The sequence below is a fragment of the Montipora foliosa genome, chromosome 6 (genome assembly GCF_036669935.1).
Source record: "Montipora foliosa isolate CH-2021 chromosome 6, ASM3666993v2, whole genome shotgun sequence".
Taxonomy (NCBI): domain Eukaryota; kingdom Metazoa; phylum Cnidaria; class Anthozoa; order Scleractinia; family Acroporidae; genus Montipora; species Montipora foliosa.
Window position 1 is genome coordinate 5,875,255 of NC_090874.1, and position 24,524 is coordinate 5,899,778.

General features: G+C 38.8%; 1 protein-coding gene across 1 annotated transcript; it reads left to right on the plus strand.

Annotated features, from left to right (window-relative positions):
• The first annotated feature begins 2,838 nt into the window (after window positions 1–2,838).
• Window positions 2,839–24,077, plus strand: LOC138006475 (PDZ domain-containing protein 7-like). Its single transcript, XM_068852817.1, has 13 exons — window positions 2,839–3,665; window positions 4,856–4,913; window positions 6,411–6,577; window positions 8,068–8,215; window positions 8,709–8,787; window positions 8,895–9,440; window positions 11,574–11,674; window positions 12,688–12,779; window positions 15,032–15,126; window positions 16,566–16,631; window positions 19,940–20,428; window positions 21,516–21,616; window positions 21,774–24,077. Exons 1-13 carry the CDS (start codon window positions 2,998–3,000, stop codon window positions 21,909–21,911), a joined length of 2,748 nt encoding a protein of 915 aa, XP_068708918.1. The 5' UTR covers window positions 2,839–2,997; the 3' UTR covers window positions 21,912–24,077.
• The last annotated feature ends 447 nt before the right edge of the window (window positions 24,078–24,524 follow it).

The following is a 24,524-nucleotide window of genomic DNA, read 5'->3' on the forward strand; positions in this document are numbered from 1 at the left end:
TTCTCCCCTAAATTAACCGCCGCTCGTAACGGTTTCATTTCTGAAGGACTGCCACATCTTTGTCATATTAAAAAGTTCGGAATAGTCGCGAAATGATCGCAGTAACGGGAATTTATGTTTTTACATGACGTTCTCGTTCCCGTTGCCGTCGTCATTGCTAAAGCTCCCTATTATGTCAAGGAGGACCCTTTCGGAATCTGGAATTTCTGCCCAGTAGAGGGGGTCGGAATCGGAGTCTTTTGTTATATTCCAAAACGGACCTGTCGGAATCAATTTTCAGAGTGAAAGGGACCTGTTGGAATCCAACTTCAGAGGAAAATGAGACCTGTCGAAATCATGCCTTCCATAGGGGGTGGGGGGGGGGGGGGTGTAGATAAAAAAATGGAATGTCCCATTGTAGGGAGCTCCCAAATGCCTTGATAGCTCAGACGAATAGAGCAAGTGAGATACAGCGAAATGTTCAAGTCTGGATTTCTTCAGGCTTATTCCGCAACTGCTCAATTATATGTACATAGAAGCAATTCAATGTTAACTCTCATTGTACCTGAAGAAGGCTGGTTTGGCCAGCCGAAATATAGTACACCACTAAAATCAAATCTACGTTGTATCGGCTCTTGCTTAAGTTTCTCAATTAGTAGCTTCATCTTTGAGACGGATCTACGTGCTCCGCTGTTCCAAACATATGAAATTTCATATATTCTTTCTGTCAACCATCTATTAAAGTTTATAACTGTAGACATACAAAATGAAAGAAACGTATAATATATTTGAAGTGCAGGTTACACACCGTAAAATTTAGAAGTGAATCCTCGCACTAAACTGGACAATTTAAGCAATATAAATGTCTCTTATAGATACATGAAAAATTCTCATACTATCATGGTGCAAGCATCGAGCATAATGCCGAAATAATAGTCATGTTTTGGAGCATAAAAGTTGATAAAAATATCCTGCTAATAAAAACAACAAAATAATGTGGTCAAAAATGTCCTGTCAATTGTGGACTTTGTGGCTGCTTTATGCATTTATTTGACTTTGTTCAAGCTCTGGCTACATACTTTATGCCTGGCTACCCAGGCCTGTAAGTTTGAGAGTGCAACATGAAACAATTATTATGTTAGTCCCTATTTTGTCTTTGTTTTTTTCTGCGCAAAATTCACCCAGCATCTTTGGGCATAATGCTAGGGCACGAGCATAATTTCGAGCATAACATCGGAGTGACGCTCAAAAGCATAATGCTCATATTTTCGAGCATAATTTATCTAACCCTAATTGAGGCCAACAAATTGACCTCGCGCTGCCAACAGCTCAGTTGGAAGATTCATGGGTTAGAATCCCGTTGAAGCCTGGTCTGCCACCGGAATTTTCAGGTGTTTGTAAGAGATAGTCCGGTTCAGTGCGGGAATGACTACATTTCTTTTGTAGACATACTCCACAATAACTTAATTAAAACCCTTTGGCTACTAAAGACTTGGCCGAAAAACACGTTTTAAAGCTAGTCGAGGGTTTTTTTGGTCACTGTCGCGCTGTTTTACAGCTAAATCTCACCAAAAACCCGTTTACAGGTTGTACACTCCGTGGTCTTTCAATGGAGGGGCAAAACAAACGGTTGCAAAGTTCGGGCATGCGCAATGGGTTGAAAAGTAGTACAACACTTTCGCTTTGTCTCCCTGTCTCTCTTTTCGCTTTGTTTGCCTCTCTTTTTTTTTAACTTGCTGGGCATTTAGTAGGCTTGATTTTGGTGGGAAGAGTTTGTGGGAAACGTTTCATCATCTTAGAATGAAATGCTCAAAAAGGTAGGTGGGCCATGGAGCAAGATTTTCACGGAGATTTTTCAGGTCAATATTTATTTACATGGTTTTTTGGCTCTAACTCCAGTTGCCTTGACTGAATTGTGCTCATTCTGGTATAGTTTGAAAGATCTCTTCTCCCTGCACAAGTTAGTGGACAAAGCTGTTTTTGACCGTTAAAAGTGATGACGTCACAAGTGGTACAAAGGAAGGTGGATTTACCTGGACACATTTGGCCAGATCGTAATCAAAGGCTAACCATAGTCGGCATTCTGCAAAATACTTATTTCCCTTGGTTGCCAATAACGACCAAACATAAGTGATGACAAGTTGTCACGAAGAGATTTTTATTGAGATTGTGATCACCAAAACCTTGAATGTAGAAAAATTTGTGAATGGTAAACTTAAGTTGCTAACCAAAAGGATTTTATACTGACAAATGTAAGCGAAATTTAAAATTCCGCTGGGCAAATTCTAGTGCAGGTAGGATCCTCCAATTTTGTCAATAAAATCCTTTGGTTAGCAACTAAAATTTACCATTCACAAATTTTCCTATATTTAGGGTTTTCTCAAGTTATTTTAACGCAGATTCCCATAGAAACACTGTTATTTCGGACACGCTTGCCAAGTACCCGTCAAGATGGCTTCCAAAACCGTGATAAGGCCTATATAAAAATTCGACTTGGAAACTGGTCGATGATCAGCTGTTAAATTAATCAAAGCAAAAAAAGTCCATCTGCCTCGATAAAGCCTAAGGCTATTACAAGTGCCATTCGTTAGTTTTTGTGTCAGTAATGATTAGCATTCTTTGTTTGTCTATAATTTGTTTTTTATCTGTCACCCAGCAGAAAACAGCGGAGTGGGAATTAGATCCAAGACAGATAACGAAGAAAGGCTCTCGCAGTTTTTACTTCAGGAGGGAAGCTTTCGCTACAGACACAACTCCTGGGGGCGCTTCAAGAGGTTAGCCAACTTTTAACAATACCGCTTGTTTACTTTCTGTCAAAGCACTTTTCTTGACAACAGAGGCTTGCAAATTATGCAGCATAAATTATCAACTTCATAAGTGAGTGACCACGGCGTCATTCATGTGTCTTGTGGCAATGTCCGTGCCTGATTATGGATGTTGGTTAGGATTTTGGCAATTTCTTGACGGTCGGTGATAAAATAAATACGCTGCAAGAACAAACGTGCAAGGACCTTTAAAATGGCGCAACCCGTGGCTTCAGAGCGCAAAGAACAGCTGAAGGAATTTCAACGAAATGCTCATCGTTTACTGTCGGAGGACGATCGCAATTATTTACACTACACTTTAAAGGAATACCAAACTTACAAATCGGTGGAAAACCTTGTGGCTGCTCTGAAATCGTGCTTGGACAACCCCAGAAAGCTGGATCTCCTTGCCGACATTCGTAATCTCATTCCATCGGCGCATTTAAACAAGTTCGATACTTTAGCACCGTACAGCGAAATGGCACATCCTTTCAAACTACCAAACCAAAGTACAAAACGCAAGACTCAAAGTTTACCTCAGAGCTTTGATAATACCGAGCTTCGAAGTTTGGCCAGAGGGTCTTCGCCGACTCCTTTAAAATGTATAACTTTAACGAGAACTTCATCGGAAGAGGGTCTCGGATTCAAAATTAAAGGCGGTCGGGAAAGCGATAGGCCGCTTTTAGTTTGTGAGGTGGATGAAGGTTCGTCTGCCGCCGAGCAAGGTCTTCTTCCAGGCGATCAATTAATTGAGGTGAATGGAATAGATTTTGAGAACATCACTAAAAGCTCAGCCGAAAAGTTATTGGGAAGTATGAATAAGTTGAAGGTGGTTGTCAAGTCCGCGGCGTCCCTGTCAGAGGTTGATTTAGCGAAGTCTTGGTAAGTCGATTACTTTACAAAGAAAAAAATTCAATGAGTTTCGTGGCTGTCGGACTGTTAACGTTACAGCAACAATTTAAGTTGTATTTTAATCGAACGTCAAAGGTTAGAGTTTGAAACGGATGTTTTAGAATTGTTTTATGAAGAAACAAATTCTCCAGCAAAGCGTGCCCAGGTGTTTATTTGGCTCGTGACTTCGCTTGAAACTAATTAAAACTTAAAAAATTCACGCGATATATATTATAATTGCGAATCGTTTTATTTTCTAAATCATAAATGAATTCTTTCTTTTCCTCTTTTTCGCAAGTTGGCTCGGCGGGCCCGGTTTTCAGTGTTTTCTTGGTAATATTTGTGTACTCATATCACTTAAAAATATGGACGTTGTTTGTGGAAAACGTTTAGGTTGTCAAACATTACTTCGATCTTGTATTGAGTTCACTGAATTAAGTAGATACTAACGCTCGTGTCCCACAGTATGACTGCTTTCCGTCGCGCTTGGGAAGTCTCAAATGTAGCTATTTTATTAATGCACGTTGTATGGTTTAATTTCGTGTTTTCGTGAGTTGAATATAATTAACGAGATGCTGGAAGCATTGATAGTGTGATGCAGAAACTATCGTATTCTAAAATGACTGAGTCCTGGACTTTTATGAAAGCACTATGGATGATGAAAATTTTTTAGTGTTAGTGGAGGAAAATCTCTATTTTATCGCCTACTCCTGTTCTTGGTTTTGGATGAGGGTTTTTTTAATTTGGCGTGCTTGACCTTTTGAGTTTTCATGCATACAAAATAGTCGCGTTCATTTTACACATGTTGACACGGAGACTCACTTTGATTCTTCCGCCATGATCGGTCATGGATGGCCCTGTTCAAAACACATGCTGAAAACTTCATCTTTTTAGTTAATCGTTGTCAGTGCCATCATTAATAATCATGTAGATTTTACAAGCCTAAGGGTGCTTTCCTTTTGTCAGAACTGGCCGGCCAGACCCGTGAGTTTGCAAAGAAAATGCAACAATTTTGCATTCTTCTGGAGGAGTTTGAATTTGAAGGCATTGCATAATTAAATCTTTCCAAAAGACTGGTCTCTCCAATCAGTTCTGTCAAAAATTGGCAACCGTCTTGAGGTAGTGAGTTTGCAAGCAATGTATTATTCTCACGGCTGTGTCTTCATTCAAAACTTTTACAGGGGGCAGAGAAATGGGAAAATTGTTCATAACGGAATTGTGGAAAATGATAGTCTACAGGTACAGTCGATATAAATAATAAACAATGATAATTATTATTTTTATTTGAGGATTAGTTATTGTGATATAATAAAAACCAAGGTCAATGGAAATGGACCAGCCAAGGTCAAACCCCATTGACCACCGCTGATTCCAGTTTGGGAGACCTTGATTATTTAAGATATTTCAAAAATGCAAACTTAGTAATTTCATTAGACACTATCTATTTTAGAGGTGTCAAGTGAAAAAAGGCTGTCAAATAAATGAAGTATATTTATAAACAAAGTCTTATTAAGTGTACATAGGGGTGACCCCAAAACACTGACCCCCTGTCCATGGACTACCACAACAGACTACCCGAAGGGACTACCCCAAAAATACTATTTCAAGTGAGTACTGTTGGTCGTAAGCAGCGTCACAATTAGTGCTAAGCCTAAACATCCATTTTAAACAACGTTTGTCAACAGTTAATTCAAGTCTTAAAGCACCCATTTTAAAAGGTTAGCTTTCAATAATTATTGCACCAGTTTCACTTCAGTCACATGAAGTAATCGGCCATCACAACGAAAAAAGTGAAGGTGAACCTTTTAAAATGGGTGCTTAGACTTAAATACTGTTGACCAACGCTGTTTAAAGTGGATGTTTAGGCTTAACACTAATTGTGACGCTGTTTTTGACCAATAGTATTTACTTGAAATAGTAGTCTATGGACCGGGGGGTCGGTGTTTTCGGGTATAAGAAACTTTGTTCTGGCACTGGAGCACTAATTGGGGACACTGTAAAGTGAAATTAAGAATTAGTGCAAATCAAGTCAAATGTTGGTTTTTGAGGAGAGGGGAAACAGGAGTGCGCGGAGAAAACCTCTCGCTGCAGAGTAGATAACCAACAAACTCAACCCACATATGATGCCGAGTCTGGGAATTGAACCCGGGCCACATTGGTGGGAGGCGAGTGCTCTCACCACTGCGCCATCCCTGCACCCCAAAGTATTTACAAGGAAAATGAAACAATACTTATTCAAAACTTTGGCATACTACAATGTACATTTTATCAGGATGTCACTGGAGTTTCGTATTTCACGCCAGCCCAAACTTACATGTAAGTGAGGAAGTAATACCCTTGTCTATGGAAATTCTGTACTTTTTGTAGATAGGTTTGTCCAATCACTTTTCTTTGAAATTTCTTGTACAATTTAGAGACTTGTCCTTTACACTACTGACAAACCTATATTTTGTTTCAACTTTGAGTCCCTTGACCAATGATGAAGAGTGTACTTACCTTACAGAATCAAGAATCTGTAGGTTGCTTGTTTCGCAGAATGTATATAAAATAACATCTGATGTCATGCTGGGTTGAATGGTGGTAGCAGCGTACACAAAAATTATCCATGGTAATGTCAGTGTGACCAAAACCTACAAGTTATCACCTTATGTATCATTGAAGTTGGCCTAAAGACTCCCTTCCCCCATCATTGTTAAGGAGCTCATTTGCCAAACCTCTGGTGTCTTATTTTCACAGGCAAGCAGTGGCAGCGGAGGAAGTCTTACTCTTCAGCATTCTTCTCATTTACTGAACAGTGCTGATTCCAGAAAAGTCAATCTTGGACTGGAGTCAACACCAAATGGCTTCATTGGGTTTAACCTTCGAGGTGGAAGCGAGTATGGGCTAGGTTTATACGTTTCTGGGTAAGTAACAGAGTTCAACTGAAGTTCACTGAAAGAGGCTGAATGAAAAATTTCTTATGAATAGACCATTTTGTTTAACTTGATAACTTAATAATATACATGCAAGAAGTTCAGCATGTTGATTGGCTGAGAGCAGTGTTGTCAATTTCTAATCCCAAACAGAGTGCACAAGAGTGAAATTTGTGCAGATAGTTGAAATTAGTGTGATAAAGGTGAAATTTTTGCATGCATATCATTTACAAGTAATCACATGATTTTACTTGGACAATTTGAAATTATTAAGCACTTGTAAGTTTTTTCTAAGACTACGAATTGCACTCGCCCCACAGGCTCATGATTTTTTTTTAGTCTTTGAAAGAATTTACTCGTGCAGTCATGCTTATTTAATCCAAATTGCTCTCGAAATCATGTGATTATATACTAATAATTACCTATTAGAGGATTATTTTTAACAGGGCCTGAACAATTGATGGAAATCTATGATCAGAAAATCAATTGATCAATCGATGACAATCAATTACGGTTAATTTATTTTCATCGATTGGCATCAACCAATCGATAATCACACAAAAGTAGCCGCGAACTTTATCGAGTGTCATTGATTGGCATTCCTATTGGTAATCGATGTTATTTAATTGATCGATTCTCATCGATAATCACTAAAACCTGTGCAATCGTTTATCCATTGATTATCAATACCAGTTGATTCATTGATACAAATTGCCATCGATTGTTATTGATTGTCATTGATCATCAATTCCGTTGATTGTTCAGGCCCTGTTGTAATGATGAAAAACCAAGAAATCCATCTGAGCATTAGCTGGAGACAGTGGACCCACTCAGGGAAAGAAGACAATCCCTGATCCAGGTGGAAATTAAACCCATGAATATAGACTAGTTTCTTGGCAAAAGACGAAATTTGAAAAATCAGATTCCCAGGCAGCCCAATCCCAACGTCTGACCTCCGTAACACTGGTCACATGCTCTATCCATTGAGCTACTTTTATTCTTGGGAAGCTAGGTCATTAATCTAGGTTCTTCATGGACAATGTGTCCCAACTGGTCTTCGAGCTCTACAATGTCATGCACCATGAAGAACCTAGATTATGACCAAGCTCCCCAGGAATTCTATGCATCCTTCTCAGTGGCACATAACAACATTTTCCATCTATAGTGCATTTGATATCTGAGGTGCATACCCTAAAAGAGTTTACAAGAGACTATTAGATTAAGGTAAACGTTGACTTTCTCTCTGGTTTGTACAATGTTGAGCCATATGCAAGATGTTTCAAAATCCAATCCAGATTGCACATACACTGTATTAGACAAATATCTAAACTACAATGTACCCAGTGATTTACAAAGGTGTTTTAAAATTAATACACTGTATTATATGACGTTTGCTGTGAATCCTTAATGTTTTGCAACTTTACTGACAATGTTGCAGAGATGATGGATAATTTTATTATAGTGATGTTGACTTTCTCTAGTGTTGATCCTGGTTCACTGGCAGAAAAGGCAGGCTTTAAAGTTGGTGACCAAATTATTGAAGTCAATGGAAAGAATTTTGAAAATCTGACACATAATGAAGCTGTCGAGTTCATCAAATCCCAAAAATATATCATGGCAACTTTGAAGGTAATTTATAAGTCCGTAAGTGCTGTTTAACAGCTAGTTGATAACTACTTATTATAGGAGATTGAGGCTTTGACGGAAAATCTCAAACTGAGGGCTTTTCTTGTCCACCGTGCAATAGCCTTGCCTTAAAGCCTGAACATTTGAGGCAATTTTGAATTGGTTGCCAGTCAATGCCAATGAAAACTGTACTGGGACCTATCTTATTTCTCATTATGATTATATTGACCCATCCAGAACCACTCTGGAGTTGGATTTGTGAAAGTACGTAGATGAGATTTCCATCTCAGAGTGTCTCACTAAGAATGGAAGTGCATCCTTTAACAGCACATTAGACACTATTTTAAAGCAAGGATTTGGTCATGAAACATTTACAGTATATACTACTATACATACTACTATATATCTATAAGATAAATGTCATCATACCTCTAATTACAATTTCATTAGTTGTCAAAAAATCCTGATTTTGAATGTTACTTTCTTTTTTCTCCAGGCTGTTGGAAAACTTCCAGAAGCCAAACATTATCAATCCCAAATAAGCTGGGTTTATCCTGATGGAACTGTTGTCATAGGTTTGTTTGATCTTATTGTTGAGGGTTTAAACATGAAGATCTTTTTTCAAACAAAATGTATTTTTAGTACCCTAATAATAATTTTTTGGACTCTTTTATCATTACAGAGAGTAAGGAGGCACACAGCAGATCTCTCTCAGCACCAGTCTCGCCTATGAACTCTCTAGAACTCAGTCACTCTAGTACCCAATTCCCTGATTTTGAAAGTGAGACTCCCACACGAGATTCTCCAAGTCCCAGACGAATGTTATGCGACACAGGGGTCCAGACCCCAGAGCCTTCACCTGAGCCACCACCAGAAGTGAAAGATGAAGTTGTGCTTGTGCAAGTCAGTCAAGAAGCAGAGCTTGAGAGAACACAAAGTGCGAAAAGTCTAGCTACGTCTTCCACTAGCAGTGGAGGCGAATTTGAAAAGCAGAACTCTCTTCGATCAGCATATTCTTTTGAGAGTGTAAGTAGCAGAGAAGATGGGATTAAGAAAATGTCTGTCATAAGTATGAGCAAAGAAGAAGCTCTTTTGAGTGGCAGTGATGGAGAGCTCAATGAACAAAATAAGATAAGAAAATCCAAGTCCTTCCTGCAGAAACAAGGTGATAAAATCAAGTCCAAGTTGAGCTTTAGAAAAAAGAGTAAACCCAAGATGGAAGAAAGAGGTGAGTGATCATCAGGTGCTCCAAGACATTGTCAAGGTTTAGGTTGATAGAGCGGTTTTCAATTGAGTGTTATAATTAAAGCAAATACCAAAGTAATAACTTCGACCAATCACAGCAGGTGTATTACCAATCCAAATTTGTAGCAATTCCATGTAACTTGTTCAAAGCGTGGGAAAAATCGTGTTTGCAAGGCATGATTGGGTTTGGTTTTCCTTTTCATAGGATGATAAACTGGTGCAAGATTCTTAAAACAATCACTAAGTGTAGCAATTGCAATCGCGTAATTACTTTTAATAGTCATTTGAAAACTGCTCTAACCCCATGTACATGTAATAGGAAAAGTTGTTTCATCCTTGGTGTCAGCTTAAGAACCCATGAAATCACAGGAGAAGAAATGAAAGAGCCAAAACAATAACTTGAAGAAAGCAGAAAAGAGGTTATTGAGTGCAATACAGAAGTTGTTATGGAAACAAAGTGATAGAGTAATTTGTTGGGTATATAATGAATTAAAAAAATTGTATGAACTTGCTCGTGCATCTCGTGATTTGTGGTCACTCATCATGTTTTGAAAGTTTCCAAATTGCACTTGCCTACGGCCCATGCAATTTTGAGAACTTTCAAAACATCACTCATGCCCATAAATCGCGAAATACACTTGCCTTCATACAACTTAATTCCTATGTACGTATCACACTCGTCAATGAAGGCACTGAGATATTATGGTTTATGTTTACCAGGGTATACCTAACTGACAGTTTTAGATCAGACATAATTATAGTAATTGAATAGCTGTGTATGGATGTCCAGGTACCTGTGTGACAAGGTGTTTATGTTGTGCAACATAGTGGAAGGTCTGTGTATATGCTTTTTGTGTCTTTATCATCATTGTCATCGTCGCCATCATTATGGGTTTTTTTCTGCTGTCTGAACATTTCATTTCAGTTATACGTTTTTGATCTTTTGTGTTTGATCAATAAATTGTTTAACACTTTCATTGCCATGGTGATTTTAAACTAGCCTTCCGAGCATTCTACAATAAAGACAAGGTCTCAGTCAAGCATTGTGATTCATTTGGAGAGAAAATACTTCATTAAATTAATTACTCTTGTTAAAACTATTGTTTTAGCTTGGCTGAAAATGTGATGCTTCTGTCAATTATTAATGCACACTTTTTAGCAACAATATAAACCAAAGAATTAAATTATATTCAATTAAACCGTAAAATATAGACTTAAATACTTGAATGATTAAAAGAAGTTCTAACTTATGAAATACCGTCCATGCAATGTGTTGTGTCTACAAAAATGAAGAATAGAGGCGTCTCTTTAATTATTGACTAATCTGATGTCCCAGCTTAAATAACTTGCAGTATTAACAGTAGTAATAGTACTATGTAAACCCCAAGGTTCAGATGCATTCCTGCCATGGAATTATTGCCAATAATAATAGTATTGTACATTTACAAACTTCTGACTTAGTTGTACTAGTATAAAACAAAACAAGTCATCACCAAAAAGCTTTTAAAAAGTACTGAAAATTAACAAATGATAAGCAGTAAATGGTCTTTGTTGAAAGAAATCTAATTTAAATTAACTGTACAGTACTTAACGACTCATCTTTTAATTAATTCACATTCTTTCGTGTGTCGACACCCCTCCGGTCCAAGTCACCAAGGGGCCAATTTCTAAATGGTTTCTGATGCAAAGGTGAATAATACACATGTGAGGAAGCGAATTGTTTGCAATTTTCTGATTCTATCAGCGAACAGTTAGCGCAAGTTTGCTTTTGATGTTAGATTTGATGTTTGCGATATTTTACACATGCAGAAAAAATAACATTACTATTAACATTAATCTTCCCATTTTATAAACTTCTTCTAAAGCTGTCTAAGGTTTTAAAAATTGATTAAAACCCTTTTTGTAAACTTCTTCTAAAGCTGTCTAAGGTTTTAAAAATTGGTTAAAAACCCTTTTTGTACTATTCTCATTTTGTTGTGCGACTGTTTTGTTGTACTTGTATGTTTGTTTGTCTGTTCATGTGGCATATCTTCAGTCTATCGCGAGAGGCAACTTCCTGTTCATGTGAGGCCTATTTTTGAGAAGGGATTTGGTTCTCAATTAATGCTACCACTAGGTGGTTCCACGAGACAACAGATGCTACTGTACATTGAGGACAAAGCCAAGAAGATTCTTGTTGTAGATGAATACAATGCTGTTATCAGGCATATTAAACAGGTATGCCACTGTGGGGTATGCGTAATGTATGAGTCAACTGTTCGCGAGCCTTTGGAAAATTAATTTTAGCAGAATGTTACGTTTCAGTATAATTAAACCTAAACGAAGCTTGAGTGAAGCGAAGGGTTAGTTTTAGCACTTTAAAGTAGCTAATTCTTACGTATTGCTGGCTAGTAATTTTCTGCACTTGGCAGAGTGGAACTGTTTCAGTACTGTTTGAAAACGTTTTCAAGGAAGTCAACGGTTTTTTTTTCTGTTTATGAATGTCAAAATATGGAAAACGCATGGAAACCCATGCTCAGAAGCGAAGGGAAGTTCAACATTAAGCACTTAATGACTGGCCCCAAGGGAAACAGTGAGTTTTGTTTCCCCAAGACCCTCAATGTTCCCCTCGGGGAACATAGAGGGTCCATAAACTTGCAAAAAAAATGGAACTCGGCCAATATTTTTCCAGTACGGATCTCACGCTAGTTCAATAACATCTATTTTTGCAATAATTTCTTGATAACTCCCAAGTCGTTCGAAATGGAAATTGTGTGTCAACATTGCAGGAATAAAATTGGTATGAACGATGTGGTTGTTTAGGGTAAAAAAACGTCAGGCTCTCCCGTCCTCTACACAACCTCAAATTTTGTCAATTCACGTCCTTGTCCGGACGAGGACGCCAAAGAAATGTGCCAGAATGCAAAAAGCACGTAAGCCGCGGTAAGCAGGAGAACACGCGGACTTTAATATGCTAGCGGTCTTGCAAAACCTAAAATGCTATGCCGTTTCATTGTCATTCATAACAATAATCTTATTTAGAATTTCCTTAACTTGTTACAGAAATTGTTGACTTTTCCTTGAACTAGACCAAAAAGAGTTTTCCCTTTCTTTTTTCAAACTAGTGCCCCAACTTTTCAATGCAAGCAAATACATGTACGTTGCATTAGATTGAGAAAGTTACCTTGTTAAATTGATGAATTTTTTTCTTGTGAGCTCAGTTTTTACAATCATTGTTTTTGATATTGCAGTATCAAGAAGATTCAGATGTGGAGTCACTTGTGAATAAACTCCTTGCAATCTTGGATAAACCAGAAAAAGCTCTTTTGTTAAGAGATGTAAGGTATGAAATTAAAGGACGCTGATTTGGAAATCCCTATCACTGATTTTCTCTTTTTGAAGTGGGAGACTGAGTGTGTGTGTGTGCCGTTCAAATTCACGTTCCCTCAACCGCCGACGACACCAAGCTATATCGAAATGTCTCGCCTCTAGAACACTGTGACCTCATACAAGACACTCTCTCAAATATGCATGACTGGTCGCAGCGCAATAATATTAGATTTAATACGTCCTAATGTAAAGCACTAACTGTGACTAGGAAAAAGACCCCGATTAGTTTCGACTACAACTATAAGAATTAATAACTAGTACGCTCTCTTGGGACTCACACATCCACACTATCACTGCGAAAGCAAACAAGCTTCTTGGGGACATGTCCCCTGCTTATTGACGTCTCTGTTAGGGGATCCCTCTATTTGTCTTTGGTCAAGTCACAGCTGTGTTACGCCACCCAAGCCTGGTCGCCCGCTTACGTTATTCTGAATGCTAAGTGGAACAGGCGCAGAGACGTGCAAACAGGTGGATTTTACGCATGCGCAGAGGCGAGACGTCGTAGAAGGAGCGGCTGACCTTGCTAGACTTACTTCCACTCTATCTAGATCGCGAATTCCAAAGAACTGGTCTTTTTATAAATGCCTTAACTGTAGTACTGATTTAGATGTCCTAAACTACGTATCTTTTGTTTCCCACGGTCGTACAAGACAAAGTAACTCCTTTAATCTACGCACTCCTCTTTGCAAAACTTCCACTTTTCAGACCTCGTACTTAAACAGAATAGTTAAACTATGGAACTATGTTTGTAAGCTATCACCCCCAACCAGTTTTTCCTCGCGTACTGCCTTTCAACTTTTTGTCCGTAAATTAATGTGCTCTCTCCTGTGAAGGGTATATGAAATCAATTACCCCTGCACGTGGAGGCTGGTCCTTACGTGCCCATGCCACTCTTATTTCTTTGTTTTTTTTTTAGCTAATGCTGGAGTATTCATTTTATTGTAACATAGGTTAGTCCCGTTGCACCTGTCCCTTTTAGGTTTTGCTTTGCTTTTTTTTTTTTTGTCCTTTTCGTCGTTTCGTGTGTAGTATGATTGTGATTTTATCGATTATATATTATAAGAGGAGTACACAATAAAGCTAATTCAAAAAACAAATAAATTTAAAAAACCCAAGTATCCTGGCCGGTTAACAAAAGTAAATTTCCTCGGATTTTTCTCGACACGGTCCTCATCATTATTTTGTGCTGAATTATATATTTTATTCCTGGAGAAGTTTTTGCAAGACAAACGATTTCGATTACTTGGTGGCGCAGTACAAACGATTTCTCAAAACTTTCTGACAGAAGCAAAGTGAAGTTATAAGGGAGCTTATTAAAGGGTGTGTTCGATTGACCCTATTCTGGAACAAGAATACGTGGAGTGATGATTTAAAACGGTATGTTTGGGCGTTTTGAAGCAATAAGAATAATAAAGATATGTTTAAAATAGCATTTTAGCGGGTGTTGGACAGTTTTAATGTGAATCTCCGTAAAAACGAAGGATTTCTAACTTCTATTCCATGTATTCCCATAGGACGTTTTCAACCAATCTCTAGAGACACCAATATCAATAGAGAAATGTACGATTTCTGGTGGACGAGCAAAAGAAGCTAATCAGAGATCGTTTGTTTTCGTCCACCAAGGCGCCGATGACATCACGTGAAAACCTCCTATTCCGGAATATGGTCAATCGAACGCAACCTAAGCAAGGGCGGCGACTGCGGCTACAGAATATTATCTAAGAATGTTATGTCCCGTTGTTGTGGTAATTTCGCGATCATTCCAAGACTTTCGGCATGGAAAGTGTGTATCAACATTCTAGAAACAAAATTGGTATTGACGGTTTGGATGGTTGGAGAGAAAATTCAAAATTCCTCGTCGGGTGCTGACGTCCTCAACATAACCTCAAATGTGGTCATTTAATTCACGTCACTGCCAGGACGAGTACCGCGAAGAAATGTATCAAAATGTAAAAAGCACGAGCGGGGCGTGCAGAAAGATGCCACAGGAACCCTAGGCTTTAGAACTGAAAGAAAGGAATACGCACGGGGTTGGATCGGATTGACTGACTAGGGTTGTTCATTAAAAGTTCACATCAGAATTACTTGAAACGGCTCTTAAGGAAAACTTAGATCTATAGTTTGGTGTTGAGATGATGTATATTAAGCTTTAAGACCGGGTGCATGTTATCATTTAGGTGTATGGTCGTATTTTTTTCGCCACAGGACGTTGATTTTACCGTACGATCTTGGAAGATTTGATGCCATGGTATCTGCTCATGAAAAAGAAGCCTTAGAATACCTGAGCGGATGTGTACCTGGTATGTATCAACAATTAATCTCCGATCTCATTTTCAGCAGGGTGACAGCGTGGCAACGTGGCCGTGTGGTTCAAGACCCGTGGTTCAACTTCTTTGCTGCGTTTGTAAATAGCCAACTGGTTTCCCTCCGGTCAGTTAGGATTGATAAAATTGATCTTATCTTTTGCATTCTCATTGGCCCTGAAAAAACCCCACGAGGAGTAGTCAGTCAAGTGGTTATTCTTATTGTTATCTCTCGCGAGGGGTGAGACTGACGGGCCCCATCTCAGCGGTGGATTACACCAACAAAGTGGAGCTGAATTAACAGGCTAATAACATGGGTGACAAATTACTCCTTAATTTTGGCGCGAAATTTCAGCGTTAATTTATAATTTCACATGTGAAATTACATTGTTGCCATGGCAACTTTTCATATAGTGCTAAAATGGCGTCCAGGTTTGAAAGTTAAGGAGTAATTTGTCACCATGTTATTAATAACTAATCAAATGGTATACCCGTGAAATTAGGGAATAATTTCACTTGCGTTTTGTCCAAAATAAAGTAATTTCCCTCGCCTAAAGGCTCGGGAAATTATTTGAATTTGGACAAAACGCGCGTGAAATTATTCCCTAATTTCACGCGTCACCATTTGATTACCCATACTAATTTTCGTCCGCAGTGATATGAAACCATGGAATTATTTCGATGTCTATTAGAGACAATTGATTAAATTGTCGAGATAAGTGGGAGGATCACTTTTTTCTTTCGTCAAATACCAGGAAATATTGAATGTATAAATGATATGAAATGATCAAATGATTATTTTATGTTATCAATTTGCTTGAATTACTTAAAACTTTGATAGATTTGGGCGTTACAAATCCATTTCGATAGTTTTACTGTCGTGGGTAACAACACGTTATGGCTTGTCAGCGATCGTATTGTTAAGAATTCTTTCGTGTGCACACCTAGAATTATGTTAATGAACGACTGTATACTTCAAACTTTCACTCATTTCATTTCATTTCACTCATCAAGTCCTTCACGGGAACAGATTAGCCCAACAAATTGACCTGCTCCCAACTGAGTGGCTTCATTGCTCAGTTGGTAGAACATTGCACCGGCGGTATCGCAGGGGTCGTGGCTTCGAACCCGTTGGAGACACCTGAATCTTCAAGTGTCTTAAAAAAGGGACAATTTCTTAAATTGTCCAGAAAAGTGCAAGGTTCACTTGCCTCAGTCGTCTCAGTCGTCGTGGCTTCGAACCCGTTGGAGACACCTGAATCTTCAAGTGTCTTAAAAAAAGGACAAATTTCTTAAATTGTCCAGAAAAGTGCAAGGTTCACTTGCCTCAGTCGTCTATATATATTTCATTTCAATGATTTCATGTGTCATGCACACGTACAAATTCACAGAAAATCCGCTATCGGTGTTACAATCTCCAATCTCCTTTCTTGTAGGTTCACCCACCATAATCCCCACTGTGGACGAAAAACCAAAAAGACAGCTTGTGGCTGCCATTCAAGGTATGTTTTAACGGTTTACTCTTTATGGTAACCCAGCAAAATTGATGGCATTGTAAAGAGGAAAAATGTGAAAAGGAATTACATGCCGAATTATTTTTTGGTGGCTGTTTTATGAAAAATCTGCTTTCAACACAGGTGCCTCAAGGTTCAAGATAAGATATGACCTGTGTTGATGTTTACAAATCCTTTGAAGGAAATCACATCAAATCGATTGAACAATCGGGTAGACAACACTTATTTGACGCCACAACATTGTGCGGTTATTTTCCTGCAAAGTAATTGTAATTTTTGTCCCAGTTTTGATTAAAGCAAGCCCGTTTATCTTCCATGTAAAATAATACAATGCTAGAACCTTTTTCTGAACTTGGGCTGCATGTGGCGTTACTCTTACAGTGAGAGACGTTTTTCCCCGCGCTCTACGCGTATTGCTTGTTTTTGTTTTGCGCTCTGATTGGCTCATCTGATACTCTGCGTCTGCTTGTGTCTAGTAAATCAATCAAAACTCACAGTAATTACACATAGCCGACACAAAGCGCGGGAAATGTGCACGCGCAAGCCACGATTGATTTTGGTTTCACGTCTGATTGGTTGAAAAAATGGCGCGAGAACTTTGAACCAATCACTGAGTGAAGTAATGCAAAACCAACGCAATTCGCTAATTACTTTCGACACTCAATTGAAAACAATTATTGAAAACCACTCTACTAATGTGGAATGGAAGGTGTTACATCGTTGATTGCACTCATCGCCTGGTTTTAATCTTTTGTTTCCACTGTTGTTTCTGCCTTGATTTTGATGTTCTACTACCGTACAGCAAAATGTTCCCACGATAATTCGGTGAATTTTCTTCTTAAACAAAGTTCATTTCCTTCGATCACTGTCTTGACCAAAATCCATCAATTGCGAGTGCTCTAAATCTGTTTTCAGGTCAGTTTTATTTGTCGTTTCGCCCTCGGTTTTATCTGTCTCTTCTGCGTCCTTTTTCTTTACAGTTAAATGTTTAGTTACACAAGTCTTGTTTGGTTACACAAGTCTTTCCTTGTCGTTTAAATTCCATTATTGACTCGTATAAAACGTTTGTACTTGTTGTATGTTCTCTTAAATGGCCTTTGCAGTTGACATATTTGTTTACGTTACTGTTGGTAGGATGTAGGGTTATTTTCATGCTTCTTACAGAACAAACATAATAACGAATTTTGGAGAGGTTGTCCCGGTGTGTTAAACTTAAGTCTTAGCAGCCGAAGTTTAGCCGTTAGCCGGCGTTTCTAAATCAGTCCATGTTATTTCGGGCAGCGTTTTGCTCGGCAAATCGTCATTTACATGGAAGATATTCGCTGCGCGCACTCGTGAAAATGTCAACACTCGAAGAGAAATTCTGTATCTCCAAGCGGTCATTAGGCTCGATTTCCAGCCGTTTTGGGAGTCCGGGTATCATCCTCCATGTAATATTCTGTTTGTAATGGTAATAGGACTGGGTGGAGTCCAGTTCGGTCTGTAATCATACGAGTGATAACAAAATCGGACGAACGCGCAGCGGGAGTCCCATTTGTTTATCACCAGTGTGATTACAGACCGAATTGGGCTTCACTCAGTCCTATTACCAGTTAATCATAAAAGTTACAATTTCCGAGAAAAGAAGAAGATCCAAGTTATGAAAGAAAGGGAAAATTTGCAATGAAAGACTGACAAAGGAGGTGTAAATTGTTTAATGTCGCTCTGAAAGAAAGAAAGAAAGAAAGAAAGAAAGAAAGAAAGAAAGAAAGCCTGTACACTGTTTCTATGGTGATTGAAACCAAGGTTGTGATTGGTTGATTTATACTATAACTTTGAATGTGATTGGTTTATAATGTCCAATAACAAACTGTCCGATAACAACTTGGCAAGTGAATTAGTGGAAAATTGGAGTTTTTTAAACCAATCACATTCGAGGAAATTGTAATTTTTATATTTAATTATGTAAACACCAATGAAATACCGTCAAACCCTTCACTTAAATATGTTTTGTAATACCTGACGTAGAACAACGACTCAATTATTTGTAACCATAGCGACGGTGATCTTTTTACCTGTGAAAAGATATATATGTTATTTGCCAGCTGGGAGGTCCGTGTAACGAAAAGCTGTGACTGAGGGCTTGAAAATGCTGCCCAAGGCCGCAGGCCGAGGGCAGCCTTTTCAAGACCGAGGTCACAGTTTTTCACTATACGGACCGACCCTCAGCTGGTAAATAACTCATTTACATTTCTCCTCTCTCTCTCCCTTCCTCTCTGAAATCATTTTTTAAATTGTTGACTTGCACCGCTCATGATAACGAATGCAGTATTAAAGCGACTAACAAACTGAATGTTTCAAAGAGGAATGTTTTTATTTGAATTTTATTTCCAAACCTCTTGTCTAATAAAGTAGACAAGTAGACTGTATGTAAACGGATTCGGTGTCAAAAAAAAAATTGGAAATTTAAGGTCATCACGTAAGCTCACGCAACTAAAGCCTGGTTTTCACTAGCGACGCAAGCACAAACATAAGTAGCTTATGCCAGTGAAAACGAACGTCGACGTAAGCATTAAATAACAACCTCTGCATCCGCCATATTGTTCAAATGCTCAGACGCGGAGAATCTTGAACGAGTGCTTTAATAGGCCAGTTTCGTATTCTAACGGTTGGACTGGATCTAGCATGAAATGGAGGCTAATGCGGGAAAATTAATTTGCATTTGAAAAGATTTGCCCGCATTAGCCTCCATTTCATGCTGGATCCAGTCCAGCCGTGAGAATTCGAAAATGGTCTATTGGCCAGACGTAGCAAATTTCCTTGTGCTTATGCTTCGTTTCGTTTTCACACGACGCAAGCATAAGCGCAAACACAAGGAAAAGGAAAAATTTTGATCCTTATGCTTTGCTTATGCTTGTGTCAACCCCGTTTTCACGGTGAAATAAGCGCTTTTATGCTTGGGCTTGTGCTTGCGTCGCAAGGAAAAACCAGGCTTAAGGCTAGGATTCCGTCCGCCGTGAGAGGGTCGAATGAGAAAATTCCACCCTCTCCCGAAACCAATCAGATTGCAGTATTTGTTGAATTCCACCCTCTCACGCACTGAGAAAAAAACTAAAACACGTTATTTTCACGTGAAGATATCATGTTTGGTGCGAAAGCTCACCTGTTATTTCCTTGGTGTTTATATAATAAATGTACTCATTACCCTTTTTGCTACGTGACACTGTAGTTTGAAAACTACTCGCGAGAAGGTTTAAAAAAAAAAGGTTGTTAAAGTAACTCTGAGACATATTTGGTTTTCACGCCTTTGTTTTCAGATAGTAGAGGAAGTTTCCAGCTTCGAACGAAAGAAGAAGTGGAAAAAATCAAACAAGAAAGAGAAGAGATGGATAAGAAACGAGCTCAAACGGCTTGGTTGGGAGGCAGTATTTTGGATCGCAGCACAAGAAGTCCCGAAGCACACAATCTAAATACAATAATAACTTTGCCACCGAACTATCCTCAAGACATGACCCCTGTGAAAGATACGAGTGCGGCACCAAAGAATATTGCCCCCGCTTCATTTGCAGTTCCTGTCATCCAAGTAAATAATAATGAATCTAGATTGTCTAGACATGATGAAAATGACAATGAAAAATCCGCGAAAAGACATTCGCTTTTGGTGCCGGATCGACTGTCGATGGAGTATAAGGAGGATGAAGAAGACGATAGCAGCCGTCCTTTGCTGAAATCTCCTACAGGTGGATTTTCCAGGGAGTACTCGTCTGCTGTTACAATACTTCTTTCCAAGAAGAGAACAAGCTTAGGTAGGTTTTTGCATAGTTCATCTTATTTTTCATTCAGAGTATTCTTTGGCTTTTGATGGGCTGAGATTTCCCTGTCCGACAAAGTAACATCAAACCTTATTCGCTTTACATTCTGCTTTCCCAACGCAGATCATGTAACTTTTTAGATTCGATCTAGGTCACCTCGCAGCTCTTACAAGGTCTCACCTGATTGGAGACCACCCTAACCCTTAACAAAAGAACAAATAACAGAAACAATGGACCCTAGGCCTAAAACAAAAGGGTTAGGTTTTAGGCCTAGGGTCCATTGTTTCTGTTATTTGTTCTTTTGTTAAGGGTTAGGGTGGTCTCCAATCAGGTGAGACCTTGTAAGAGCTGCGAGGCTACCGTTCGATCTTTTGTCTTGTCCCTTGAGACAAGAGGGTTTTTGGGGCGTAAATATCCCTCATTTGGCAATTTTTTGTTCACCGACCGTCTGACCAGTGGAAACGGAGGGCACTGGGGATGAGAATAGGATGCGCTCGAAAGATCTTTTTGGAAAAGAGTGATAGCGTGGGTCGAGCTTCAGCGCGCGTGCGTTTATGGGATTATTTGGGGGACATCCTGCATATGTTTAAACGTTATACTGGATTTGTGCATGTCATATGTGCCCGTGCTTGCATCGCGAGTTAAAACCAGGCTAAAAGGAAAATACTGTCTTGAGTATTTTTATTAAACTTGGGAAAACAAAATGGACAAGCCAATTGCGGTCTAACTTAGGTAAATCTTCCTGTAAGAGGAAGTAAGCTTATTGAATGAACGGCGTCGGACCAGTCACGTAATTGTGGGAGTAGAACTTCTGAAATAGCTGAAAATGCAGTCCGGCAAATTTTGTCGTACGACTCGATCTCAAAATCATTTGTCGAGATCACATTGTTGCTGCTTCCCTCTTCTCCTCTAAACCTATTTGTGGATTTTTAGAAACTTGATAAAACAATATTTAATTCGCACGATATAAAGAATTTATCAAATTTTGGATAAAATCCTCTGTGATCTGATTAATTCTTCACATCATTGTTGATTATTTCACGATAATTATCACTGTTTTATTTTTGCGAATCCATTTCAGGGATAAGTATTTCCGGGGGAAAAGGCTCCAAAACCCAACCGGAAGTAAGGGTGGAAAAAATCTTCCCAGGAGGCGCGGCTTCTGACGACGGACGGCTCAAGGTAGGATGACGTGAAAGGACTGGGGCGAGTTTGATTTATGATTGTTGCGCAGATGTGGTGTTCGTAGTGGAAGAGTTAAGATCCTTCAAAGAGGTGATATCGAGCTCTCCTTGAAAGTGCGTTTTGTCGTTGAGATTTTTGTTTTCTGTATTTTTAGAGTGGTGACGAAATTCTATCTGTAGACGGCGAAAGCCTTCAAGATGTGACGCACGCAGAGGCTGTGGACATCATAAGAAGATCTTACAACAATAAATCAAAAGACGTGATGGAAATTGTGGTGATACCCAAACAATAACGTACTGAGGCTAGATCATTAAATACTCTTCCACTCACATATGAATACCGTCAATTGTTGTATGCCTCGTTCTTCAAAGGATACCGACACAAGAATAATGTACCGGGTATTCTATAATCTCTCCAGTAGTGAAGTAAATTACCGATCCAAGTCACACAGGCCGGTTAGCATAGGATGATCGGGCGGAGTGCATTTAGTGATTTATTGGCACTCGTGATGTTTTGAAAGTTCTCAAAATTTGCGAAAAATTACAAGCGACCATAAATCAAGAATTCATGAGCATTCTTGAGTTATGTACTCAACAGAATTTTCCTGTGTTTCCATAGCAACGTCCGTGTTGCACTCTATAATCTATTTATTCATTCGTCATTGACCAATTAGAAACTTGATATTTTGTTGAATATATAAGAAGTATAGCGCGAGTACATTTCGTGATTTATGGGCTCGAGCGATGTTTTTAAAGTTTTCAAAAGTGTGCGAGTGCAATTTGAAAACTTTCAGAGCATCACGAGTGTCCATAATTTAAAAATACGAGCAAGTTCATACGATTTTATTATATACTCAACAAAATTACTCCATCGCTGTTTCCATAGAAACTTCCGTATTGCACTCTTTGACCATTTTTTGCATTCGTTATTGACCAATCAGAAACCTGATATTCTGTTGAGAATATAATAAGTATAGGTTATACCATAATGCAAACAAGGCACCTTTTAGATGCCGCAAGTAGAAACCCACTGGCGCTCATCGAACTTCACGGCTTTGACCCTTAACCCCTATACACTTTAAACGCATTTCATAAGATAACAACTTGCAGAATTCACAAATCACTGTAAAATCGATGTTGGAATCTTTGCTCTCTTTGACTCTCTTGAGTCTCGAGAGCCTTCGAATATACTTTTCCACCTGACTTGATTGCGGTCTTATTGGTGTATGTATGCGCATGCTCGGTGACAAATAAAAGTTGTAGTTCCTTTTTTCTCGAGTTTTGTTTCTCTGAGCATGCGCAGTGAGAAATTTGTTCTTGGACTTTTCACTTGGCATACCAAGGAAGAGGTCCAAGGGGCTGTGTGGGAACTCGCAACCAAATCAAGCGCACGTAAAAATCACTTCTTAAAAAACTGAAGAAAGGCTTGAATAAAACAGAAAATAAATAAGGAAGCAGGGATGGGTACAATTGAAGAAGATTAAAATAGATTGTAATTGGGGCTTTTTGAAAGCAGTTTTTCAAAGTTTATCTCTGTTGTTTGTAACTTGAAATATGTATACTCGACAGACATTTCTTTGTCACGAATGTTTCATTTGTGCTGTGTAAAAAACGTTACGTTTGCACACATAGTAGGGACTAGGGACGAGTAAGTTGTAAAACAGCCCTTTTGAATTACCAACATGTTATCGAGACTGGAATTACAATCATATAATATCGCCTGGCTTTTGATACGTCATGATCACAATAACATGATATATGCATTTCTCAAAGTCCTTAAGCTTTTTGGAACAGGGCAAGCAAGGCAAAAAATAACACATCCTTTTGACTGGGTTTGAACCCCGAAAGTTCGACTTGTTGGAACAGCTATACCGACCGCTGAGGAACAAGATACGTAGAACTTTCAAAAATTATATGTTTCTTGCGTTTTGTGTAAAGCTTGGTGGCCTTGATGGCCGAACGTATTCGTTAGCCGTCTAAAACTGCATCTTAGCGAACGTTCGTATCCGGGCACCTAGGTTTTCTTTTAATTTAAAAGAAATATGTCTGGAATATATTCTTTTCTTGCTATCAGTGCTCTCAAAGTCATGAAAATCGTTTATTCAAAGCCAGGTGATACAAATTTTCATACTGCGAGAACGAGTTGTAATTATAGCCCGGATAATCCTTTTTTTTTTTTAATATCTAGCGAGTTTAATTAAGGAAAATTATTTAATGCAGAGCCTCTTTTCACTGAGTATTAAAAATGAGAAGGCTTGCGTGAAGTCGCTCACTTGGAAATTCTTTGTCCTCGCATAGTGTTGCTGGCGTCGTCACAATGCCTTCATGTTGTGTGAATAACTAAATATAGTAGCATGTCAATATTTTTGTAGCAATATGGTTCTTAAAATTTTTTGATGAGGTTGTGTACATATTTAAACAGTGATCCATACTCAACAATAAAAATCAATATTTGCATTACGTTTTTGGGGTTCCTTCTTGGAGTATAATTATAAAGGGATCTGTTACTTAAGGGGAAAACATTTTCTTCCTTGCTCCTATGTTATAGATAAAGATGCGCATGGAGGAAACTATTTTCGACAGCAAACTGTGGTTGTATTGGTGAACCGCAGTTTGAAGTATCTGGGCCTATCACCACAGCATTCATGTGGCCTCAATTCGATGGCAAAGTCCCACACAGTCCATAGTTCCCCGATGAGCTCTGACAAAGGGAAGCGAAAAGTCATGAAAAGTCAACCTGGTTCCCAGGGTCTCTCTTCTTTCCTTCCCCCTCGCTCCAGTTCAAGGGGAAGGGAAGAATAGAGGCTCCGGGAACGAGGTTGGCAAAAACTCAAGCTAGAGTTAGTGTATCCGAAACGAAATATTGTATGGACTGCTGGGAGATAATCTGACTTCTTTACTTGCAA

Bases quoted from the DNA above. Each gene is read 5' to 3' on its own strand.
- LOC138006475 (XM_068852817.1), top strand. From the start codon at position 2,998: ATGGCGCAACCCGTGGCTTCAGAGCGCAAAGAACAGCTGAAGGAATTT. The intron at 11,675-12,687 runs GTATGCCACTGT...TTGATATTGCAG, and splicing joins TTATCAGGCATATTAAACAG to TATCAAGAAGATTCAGATGT. The intron at 21,617-21,773 runs GTAGGATGACGT...CTGTATTTTTAG, and splicing joins CTGACGACGGACGGCTCAAG to AGTGGTGACGAAATTCTATC.